This window comes from Martes martes, assembly GCF_963455335.1.
Source record: "Martes martes genome assembly, chromosome: 7".
Classification (NCBI taxonomy): domain Eukaryota; kingdom Metazoa; phylum Chordata; class Mammalia; order Carnivora; family Mustelidae; genus Martes; species Martes martes.
The window spans coordinates 60,784,625-60,795,264 of NC_137894.1; the positions used below are offsets into that span (position 1 = coordinate 60,784,625).

A 10,640-nucleotide genomic window follows, 5' to 3' on the forward strand; every position below is an offset into this window, starting at 1 on the left:
GAAAATCCTTTGGAAGGAGAAGTTTTGAAGTAAAATATAATTTTAGTAAAAAGGTTTTCTCCTCTTGCTCAGTGATATTAAATGCACTTTTATGTCAGAGTAGCAAATGGGTGGAAGTGTCTGACATGCTTGCTAAGGTTACTTGACTTTACTAGCTTGACCACTTCTCTGGGCTGTGGACTGTTCCATTAATATGACTCTATGACTCATCTACTTAATTAAAAACTTTTTATTGCAGTTTATTCTTGATGGTGCTATGTAACTGGTTCTGTTGGTATTTCTTGAGGGGAGCAGTATTTTCTTCTTATTTCATTTATTGATTGATACTTTGAGAACAGAGACTTACCTGAGCTCATTTCTAGTGAGACTTGGGGACAATCACACCCAAATATAGGTATAGAAATTTGTGTTCTTTCCTGTCTAGGACTCAGAAAGCCACCATAAAATACGAATTTGCCTAAGCAGTCAGGCCACTGTATTGTAGGCTTTGGGGAAGCTGTTGAATAGTCTTCAGAGAAAGTTCCAAAGGAGAAGATGAGGTATCTGACTTAGACCTCCAGAGACCCTGAAAAACTACAGTAAACTTTCCTTTAGGATGGAAAGATCACATTCTTTATATCAAACTCAAGGCAGAGATATTCCTGATCTATATATAATTGTGGTTTCATTTAAGTAGTAAAGAGTAATTTTTGTCTTTGAGGAGAGGTTGGCTTGCTGTAGCTATTCTCTTTACCAGTTTCCTATTATTTTAGAGAGTAGGGGTTTCTCCACCACACTTCACCCTCTCCCCCTTTTCAGTGATGGAAAGGAGGAATAGAAAAGGATCTTCTGTAGTCACCCAGGAATAGGACTTTGAGAACATGGGTAAGAAATTAGAGAAGGTTTTTTTTTTTTTTTTCTTTCCTTTTTAAAAAAAACAATTGTGCAGTACCAGATGGGCAGTGTGTCAGCTCAGGCAGTAGAGAAAAATCTTTACCTCATTTATTGATTACTTGTTCTGGTGGCCAGTGATTGTTTCTAAAGTTATAATTGAGTTTCTTCTAGCTTTTATCTTGAGCTCAAGTTTTGTCCAAGAGATAACAGTATCTTCAAAGTTGAGTGTTTTAAAAACTGAAGGGGACCTTTTGGCTTAGGATATTATAATAATGGCTTTCTTAAAACTTAAAAGTAGATTCACCATGTATTTTTCAAATACGAAGGATGCTTGAAGGGACCCTTGAGAGGGTTTCACTGTGCCTCCTTGGTCTTGTCAGAGAGATTCTGTGGAACACAGCTACTCATTTTTTGGTGGTGATTGTTAATAGTTTAACCAGAATTGCTTAAGTAAAACCGTTGGATGATTCCTTAGATTTGACTGTGCCTCTCACATATCTAGGAGCAGATATTGATGAAGTAAGGTAGTCTGTTTCCAAACTACCAAAATGAAGATGAGATTAGTTCAGAATATCAGATGGCAGCTTTTTTTTTTTCCACCTTCTAATACTCAGATTATGTATCAAATGGAAAAAGTCCATTTCTTTTTCCCTTTAAATCTGAAGAGTAGACTTTTAAAACCTTGTAAAAATGAAACCCCTGTCAAGGGAGATAAGTTAGCAAGAGAATTTTATCTTTACAGAATTTCTCTTTGCCACTTGTTTCAGGTTAATGGTAAGAGTTACCCGCAGGCTAAGTTGCTATTGGGACAGATGGGGGCATTGCATCCAGCCAATAGGCTAGCTGCTTATATCACAGGCAGGTTGCGACCCTCAGTCCTGGACCTCTCAACCCTCAGTACTGTCATCTCCAAGGTAGCATCCAATGCCAAGGTGGCTGCATCCAGGAAACCACGTACCCTGTTGCCTTCAACATCCAATTGCAAAACGGCATCCTCCTCTGGCGCTACAACAAATCGCCCTGGGAAGAATCTGAAGGCATTCGTCCCGGCAAAAAGACCAATTGGTAAGTTGGACTGTATATATATTTTAGAAAGGCCTGTGCCTTGGTGCTTGGCCAGTGGATACAAGTATAGAGGTCGTGAAAATAGAGAAATACAGAATTGGCATTGTTCTTATTCTTGATGTCTGTCTTGCCTGACCTTGTCTGTTTTTGGTAATTCTTCCTGACCACCTATGATAGTAGATTAATTGAATTCTAGTTAATAGTTATTTCCAGACTTTTAGACTGGTTTTAACAATACAAAAAGACTTAGATTTTTAATTTTGTTTTTAAAAAAGGAAGACTTATTCTTAAATATCTTACCTAATTTAATATTTCTTTTATGGGCACTGGTATTTTTGTAACCAGTCATATATGTGTTCCTTGAACTTATGAAACCACCCAAGGAGCTAGCAAATCTAAGGGGGTTGAGTTTGTGTAGTATAGGCTTAGAATAAAAAGCACTTGAAAAACAGAAGTTGGAAGTGTTGCTTTATTCTATTCATCCTGTTCTGTGAATGAAAACCTCATTTGTTTAATATTTCAGTGCTGGAGTCTGTAATAAATTACCTTCTGAAAGCATTTTGTGTTTTAGCATTGCGAGTATATGTAGTCAGTTTATTGAATTCTTCTTTTTGTTGTTCAGATCTGTCTAGGAATATAAGTGTCCATTGGTGTATTCTTAATCCTCTGATGGGAAATTGAAATAATCCGGCTGAATGCTGGAGTTATATGAAGATGGAGGACAAACATTGTATGCCTTAAAAAGACCCCATTTTACCATTTTTAAAGTAGCTTTAACTGGTGATTTTAAGTCCTATCCTGCCCTCTTTTGAAAAGTGTCTTTATACGCTTCAGAAATATGTAAAACTTAACTGTCTCATAAGAGGATAGCAGTTACAAAGAAGCGGAGGTGCTGGGACAGGAGGAAGTTTTAAAATTAGAGTTAGGGGAAGAAAAATCTCCTTATGACGTTCTTCACTGTTTTAGATGATGAAGTTGTGCGTTGCTATATTGCGTTTTTAGTGTCCTGGCAATTTGGCTATATTGCACAGTCAAAAGAATCTTAGTAGGAACACCCAGTTTTAATCCCTTTCATAGTATTATAAAGGTTTGGTTTGGGTTGAGAGAAGTGTTTGATTTCTGTGGGTGGAAATTGGCACATATCATGCAGGTAGGTAGTACCTGTAAGAAATAGACCCAGTGGTGCACAATAAATGTTGATAAACACAATCACTAAGAGGATAAAATATGAGAACTGAAGATATTTGACCTGCAAATTTTTATTTGCAGCGGCTCGACCCTCTCCTGGTGGTGTGTTCACACAGTTTGTGATGAGTAAAGTTGGAGCCCTGCAGCAGAAGATACCTGGAGTTAGCACACCCCAACCCCTAACAGGGCCACAGAAGTTCAGTATCAGACCTTCTCCAGTAATGGTCGTCACACCTGTGGTTTCTTCTGAGCCAGTTCAGGTGTGCAGCCCTGTGACTGCTGCTGTCACTACCACCACCCCTCAAGTGTTTTTAGAGAATGTTACTGCTGTGACACCTATGACTGCTATTTCTGACGTGGGAACTAAAGAAACTACTTACTCTTCTGGTGCCACCACTGCAGGGGTTGTTGAGGTTTCTGAAACTAATACCAGCACCCCTGTAACACCTTCCCAGTCTACAGCCACTGTGAACCTTATCAAAACGACTGGGATAACTACCCCTGTGGCTTCAGTTGCTTTTCCTAAGTCTTTGGTAGCATCTCCTCCAACTATAACTCTTCCTGTTGCTTCCACTGCCTCCACCTCCATAGTCGTGGTGACCACAGCTGCATCTTCCTCCATGGTGACCACACCAACTTCATCTCTGGGCTCTGTTCCCATTATACTCTCGGGAATTGATGGGAGTCCACCAGTGAGCCAGAGACCAGGTAAGGCCTAGATGTTACTAGCTGGTTTACCTGCCATACAACTGTTTATATCACTTACGGTTTTGTTAGGATTATGGATATATCAGGGTAACAGTGGAGGTGTTTCTGCTGTAACATGATACATGGATTCCTGAAAACCTTGACCTTCTGCAAAACTGAACACTGAAAATAATAGACCTCATGGTTAATAAAGGGTTAGGACAAGTCACTAAAAATCTCTGCAACTTTGTAACCAGCGCACTGATAAAAACCACAACTGGTACTTTGGAGATAAATTGAACAGCCTTGACAGATGGTTTAGTGTGGAGCTGGAGATTTTCTGAGGAGATTAAAAATACTCAAAAACATTATAATGGAAATACTGGCTGAATCTGAAATAATGTATGTGGGAGTGGAGTTCTGAGCCAGTAGAGCCGCCATCAAGATGGGCACAGCACGAAGTGTACTTCTGTGTGCTGAGAGCTAGGTCTGTGCATCTCTGAGGAGGGAACCCAAATGTAGGTGTTCCTTTTTTGGGGGGGGAGGGGTTGTGGGGGTGGGGGCTGTGTGTGCTGCTTTTTATTTTTATTTTTTAAAAGATTTTATTTATTCATTTTCCAGAGAGAGAGCATATGCACACATGTGCATGCACACAAGCAGGGGGAAGCCGCAGGCAGAGGGAGAAGCAGGCTCCCCGCTGAGCAGGAAGCCTGGTGTGGGGCTCCATCCCAGGACCTAGGATTATGGGATAATGACCTGAGCTGGAAGCAGATGCTTAACCGACTGAGCCACCCAGACATCCCTATGTGTGCTTCCTTTTAATTAAAAAAGAGAACAGAGGGCTTTTGCCATGCTACAGCTAGGCTAAGGGCTTTTCTCTCCTTGCTGAAGATTAAGACTCTAGGTCCTTTTACCTAGTAAAAATCATTTGTGAATCTGACCAACTCCCATATACAACTGACATTATCCTTCTATTTATTATTTTGTATGAACTGATTGAGATAGAAATGAGGCATATTTCTTTGTTTAGGAATCTGTATGTTTATCAACTTTTCAGTTAAAGTTTTTTTGTAGGCTTATGTTAAATGAATATAAAATAGGAATATCCTACACTTTGCTGATTTTTTATATCCTAATTCAACCAGCTAAAATAAATGGTTCTCTTAATGTACTCAGAATTAAACTATGTAAAAGAGTGAGAGACTTCACAGGACTTAAGGGGAAATAAGTAGGCAACAATAATTCTTTGGTTATTGATATTTTTCCTACTAAATATTTTTGCATTTAGTGACATAGTCCAAATCTCTATCAGTGTTTTAGGAATGAAGTGATTTGGGAGTTAGTTTAAAGTTGAAGGTCTTTCCAAAGGATAAATGAATCATGGATTAAATTTGTTGTCTTCTACTTCTCCCCATATATAAAGATTAAAAATGATTAGTTTAATATGCAGTTTCAGAACTGAGATTGTTGTTGTTAAAGCCATTTTGATTTTCTATTGGATCTCAAGGTTTATATCTTTTCATATTTTAACTTGAGATTTTTTCTAAACGATATGGATTCCACCCCTTTTCTTTACTTCTGTCATGAAACTATAAAGTAGTTTGTTTAGCTTTTTGTGGTTCGCTGTTTCTCAGATTTCAGTCACTTGGAATATACATTCAGGTATTTTGCTCTGATTCTCATTTGTACTATTATTGACTTAATATTCTTATTTAAATAAACTCCTTTGTTTGCTTAAATGTATTTTTAAAAGGAGCTATTGTACTGTAATTGGAAACCAACATTCCTCATCATAACAGAGGTTTACTCCATAAATAAATACATTAGAAACAATAATAAAAAGAAATACATTCTAGCTAGCTACCATGTTAATATGTGGCTTGCACTCTGTTAATGAAGAAACCTAGAAAATGCTGATGTAATATCAAAGACTAGTATTTTCTTCTTTATGTAATCAGAAGATTAAAATTGAAAAAGAAATTACTTTCTGACAGTGTGATATGGTGATGATATACTATATCCATATACCATCTAAAAATATCTTCTGTAATACCACTTGAGGAAATATTAATGTTAACAGATTTTCTTAACTGCTCTTTTTTAAATGGAGCTGACTCTGATAACTTCTAAGTGTGTATAATTTTGTTCTAGGTTCATAAAGAAGATCCCAACTTGGGTACTTAGACATCTGTGACTTTTTCATTAAACTTCTTTTTCTTTTCCTTTCTTAGCCCTCACCTACATGTGAATAAATACTCGCATATTTTGTGTGTCTGTTAAAGGTTGCTTTCATTCTCTGAATTAAGAGTGCTTTGGGTTTGAACCATTCTCTGAAATGTTCTTTGAATAGAAATGTTCAGGAAATTAAGAATGCTTTAATGTGTTTCTTAATTCGTGTAAGGTGGATGTTTTTTATTTAAATTGCAGCCCCGCCCCAAACAGTTTGGTCTTTGCATTTTATTTCACTTTCAAGAGTAGTTCTGGATCTCACATATAATTTGTCATGTAAATGTTAGGAGCATAATTTCCTTTTAGAAGTTTGATATGTTTTGTGGGTAGAGTGCTTATCTGATAGTGTCACATGTTAAACTGATTTGTTTGGTTTGTTGATTTTTTTATTTAGCGACAAACTAATGAAGATATTTATTAATAATGTTAAATAAGTTCACTAATTTGAATGGTAAGGTTAGATTAGTTTCATTTCTGCCCAACATCACCATTATTCCTGTCTTTTTATCCGTGTGACCAAAAATCTGTCTGTAGATTATTCGCATTATTATTTTTCTCTGTCTTCAGTATTTCTAAATATCTCTTCCAAACATTGAAGTGAGACTTTAGGTACTATTAATGATTTGAAATTTTTTAAAATTCACATCTTTTGCATTAAATTTTTGCTTTTTCTGTTTGTTTTAAAACTATCTTTTGCCTCTTCTAACCAGGCTTTATTTCCCTGCTTCTTTGATGTCTCTTAATTTCATTCCATTTTTTGGGGGTATGTATTTTTTTTTTCTTCTGAAAAATAATTTCCACAGATCTTTACGCTTTGGTTATTTGTCATTGTATTTTAAAAGCCAAGGAGTTTTTTATGCCTCGCGATTTTTAGTCCTTGAGTATGACCTGTGAAATGAAGTCATAATTTTAGTGTTAATGACCTGAATTATAAGGTTGAAGAAGAGCATTTTATCGTGAATGATCTGTTTAGCTTTAATGAGAGTCGAGATTTAGAGGCCTGCCATGTTTTTCATTAGGCAGAGGCATTATCTCTTTAAATGCACCTCTTGACAATTGATGCTTTCTTTCTTTCTTTTTTTTTTTTTAACCATTCTGAACGTAAGGTCCTATAATGTCTTGATAATTAGGTTTTAAGATAAATTGTTCTCAGCCATAGGACTATTAAGTAACATATGATAGAGGTACAGGATTTCACCAACTGTATAATTCAAATTAGAAATTATTTATAGTGTGGTCAGATCTTATGTCCTAATAGTTTTTCCTATATGCATTAAAGTGAACTGATACTATGTTTCCATTTTCTGTTTTTCAGAAAATGCCCCTCAGATTCCAGTGGCTACTCCTCAGATCTCTCCTAACACAGTGAAACGTACTGGACCTCGATTGTTGCTGATTCCAGTGCAGCAGGGTTCTCCTACTCTTAGACCTGTTCCAAACACACAGCTTCAGGGGCATCGGATGGTCTTGCAGCCTGTTAGGAGCCCAAGTGGGATGAATCTCTTCAGGCATCCTAATGGGCAGATTGTTCAGCTCCTCCCCTTGCATCAGCTTCGAGGCTCTAATACCCAGCCCAACTTACAGCCCGTTATGTTTCGGAACCCAGGTATAAAACTGGAGATCTTCCTGATGAGTTTTTCTTTTGTTGAATCATTTGGCCACATGGGATGTTAATACACCAGGATTTCTTAGTCTCTTAGAGTTAACCTGTCAAAAAGAAAAGCATACTTTGGAAGTCTTTATACAGGCAGTGATAATTTAAAAAAAAAAAAAATTTTTTTTTTTTTTCTTACCAGGTTCTGTGATGGGAATCCGGTTACCCACTCCTTCCAAACCTTCAGAGACTCCACCATCTTCTGCTTCGTCCTCTGCTTTCTCTGTTATGAATCCTGTAATTCAGGCTGTTGGGTCTTCTCCAGCAGTGAATGTTATCACTCAGGCACCATCATTGCTTTCTTCTGGACCTAGTTTTGTGTCTCAGTCTGGTACATTGACCCTGAGGATTTCCCCTCCTGAACCACAAAGCTTTGCAAGTAAAACAGGCTCTGAGACCAAAATAACCTATAGTTCAGGAGGGCAGCCTGTTGGTACAGCCAGTCTTATTCCTCTCCAGTCTGGTAGTTTTGCTTTGTTGCAGCTCCCTGGACAAAAACCTGTTCCCAGTTCCATTCTTCACCATGTTGCTTCTCTTCAGATGAAAAGAGAGTCTCAGAGTGCAGACCAGAAAGATGGAACAAGCTTTTTAAAAAGAGAGCAGGATACTAAGAAGGCCCTACAGTCAGAAGGAGAAGCTATAGATTCTGGGGCTAATGTAATAAAGCAAAACTCTGGGGCTGCTGCGTCAGAAGAAATCCTGCATGATTCCTTGGTAGATGGGGGTGATCATTTAGATGAAGAATCCCTTACAGAAGAGGGTCCTGTAATTGTTAAACCTTCTCAGCACTCCTGTATCACTGGGTCACACATAGGTGAAGACTATAAAGATGTTGATGAAGAGTATGGGATTAGAAATCATAACAGTTCCAAAGAAAAACTGACTGTTCTAGAAGTTAAGACCATTTCCAAAAAAGCCAGCAATGTGACAGTCCAAAGTGTAAGTAGTATACAGCTTAAAAAGCTTGGTGATGTGAAAGTGGAACAGCAGAAAGGATTAGAAAATCCAGAGGAAAAGTCAAATGAATTTCCAGTCATCTCTAAGGAAGAAAGTAAACTCGAATTATCAGGGAGCAAAGTTGTGGAGCAGCAATCTCTTCCACAGCCAGAGGCCAAGGAGAAGGGATGTGGAGACTCTCTGGAGAAGGACAGTATTAGGGAGAGGTGGAGAAAACACCTGAAGGGCCCTCTGACCCAGAAATGTGTTGGAACTTCACAAGAATGCAAGAAAGAGGCAGATGAGCAGTTAATTAAAGAAATAAAGACCTGTCAGGAAAATTCTGATGTGTTTCAACAAGAACAAGGCATCTCTGATCTACTTGGAAAAAGTGGAACTACTGAAAATGTCAGAGTTTTAAAAACTGAATGTGATTCTTGGAGTAGGATTTCTAGTCCTACAGCCTTCTCCATTGTTCCGAGGAGAGCTACAAAAGGGAGCAGAGGGGAAGGACATTTTCAAGGTCACTTACTGCTGTCAGGAGAACAGATACAACCAAAGCAAGAGAAGAAGGGTGGGCGAAGCAGTGCTGACTTGACTGTTTTGGATTTGGAAGAGGAGGATGAGGAAGATGAGAATGAGAAAACCGATGATTCTATTGATGAGATTGTGGATGTTGTTTCTGACTACCAGAGTGAGGAGGTTGATGATGTAGAAAAGGTGGTGAGCCCATTTTTGTTGTGACTGAAACCTCAAGAATTTAAAATGATTTATTAGAGACAGTAGCTTTTCCAGAAGATCACTAAGACTTGATACATTGATTTGGATGCCTAGGTTTAGATCATGATTAAATGGCTTTGTAGTTTTTAGGCTATGTCAGTCAAGTAACATTTTTTGAGCTAATATTGTTCTTTGAGACTTAACTGCTATTATGGAAAGGCTGGCTTATGCCTTTGGGGGATAGATGCTTGAGAGTGTTTCCAAGTTAGGTTTAAAAAAAAAAAAAAATCCTGAAACTCCTGCTCCTATTTGTTCTCAGGTTTTTTGTTGGTTTTGGTTTTTTTGTTTTGTTTTTGACATTTTCTGTGTGAAGTGATTATAGCCTGTCTGGTAGGTTACATAAAGAACAGGGAATAGGTGGCCTTAGAACCAGAGGAGAACTTACTGCTTACATTTAGAGAAATGTTTCTCTTTTTTGGAGAAAAATGGAAAATACCATTTAATATTTTATTCACCCTGCCCTAAGTTGCTTTTAAAGTATTTCCTGAAATTAAATAGTTTCTAGAGTTTATGTTCTAAACTTTGGTCATCTTCCTTTGTAATAAGACTTTTATAATTTTTACAAACATTTTTTCTGAAGCCGTTTTTCTAGACTTCCTACTTAAGGTTGTAACCCTGTCTAAGTGAGAAGCATATAGGGCAGGAGTTGGACAAACTTTTCCTGTGAAGGGCTGGATTGCTAACATTTTAGACTTTGTAGGCTGGATGGCTTGCTGTTGGTAACTGCTTGGTTGCTGTTACAGCATGAAAGCAGCCATAAACAATAGTAAGTGAAAGAGTGTGGCTGTGCTCCAGTAAAACTTGTATTTATGAAAACAGATGGCAGGCTCTTATATGCTGACGCCTGACAGTGGGGTTTGATGTAAAACATAAGGAGATTGTAGCCAGCTGCCTGTAGGGTGCCCTTAAATCTAAATCATGTCCCTCTCACTAGGAGCAGATAATATGGCCCTCTGAGGTGATCATCATGCAGTTGGTTGTTTTAGAATCTCACTTCCTTGGGACTCAGTCTCTGTGTTACCTGGTCCTTCTCTGTTAATGCCTAACTGCCTTATGCAGATAAAATATAACAGGAAGAGTAGTATTTTAAAACTCAAAAATGTTTAAGTATTCTAATGTTCCTGTGTTGGTTATTTCTTTACCTCGGTTGTCTCATTTGTAAGATGAGGATCTAGCTCTACTATTAGAGGATTCTGTATGCATTTGCCTTATATCCTCATCCTTTTTG

The 10,640-nt window shown here is 37.8% G+C and overlaps 1 protein-coding gene across 1 annotated transcript in view; it reads left to right on the forward strand.

The window, feature by feature from the left end:
• MGA (MAX dimerization protein MGA) overlaps window positions 1–10,640 on the forward strand; it is a 103,804-nt gene that overhangs the window by 77,042 nt on the left and 16,122 nt on the right. The window contains exons 14-17 of the mRNA XM_080808788.1: window positions 1,641–1,938; window positions 3,208–3,834; window positions 7,358–7,648; window positions 7,839–9,352. Of these exons, the coding sequence (XP_080664914.1) occupies window positions 1,641–1,938; window positions 3,208–3,834; window positions 7,358–7,648; window positions 7,839–9,352 (2,730 nt within the window). The remainder of the gene's footprint in view (window positions 1–1,640; window positions 1,939–3,207; window positions 3,835–7,357; window positions 7,649–7,838; window positions 9,353–10,640) is intronic.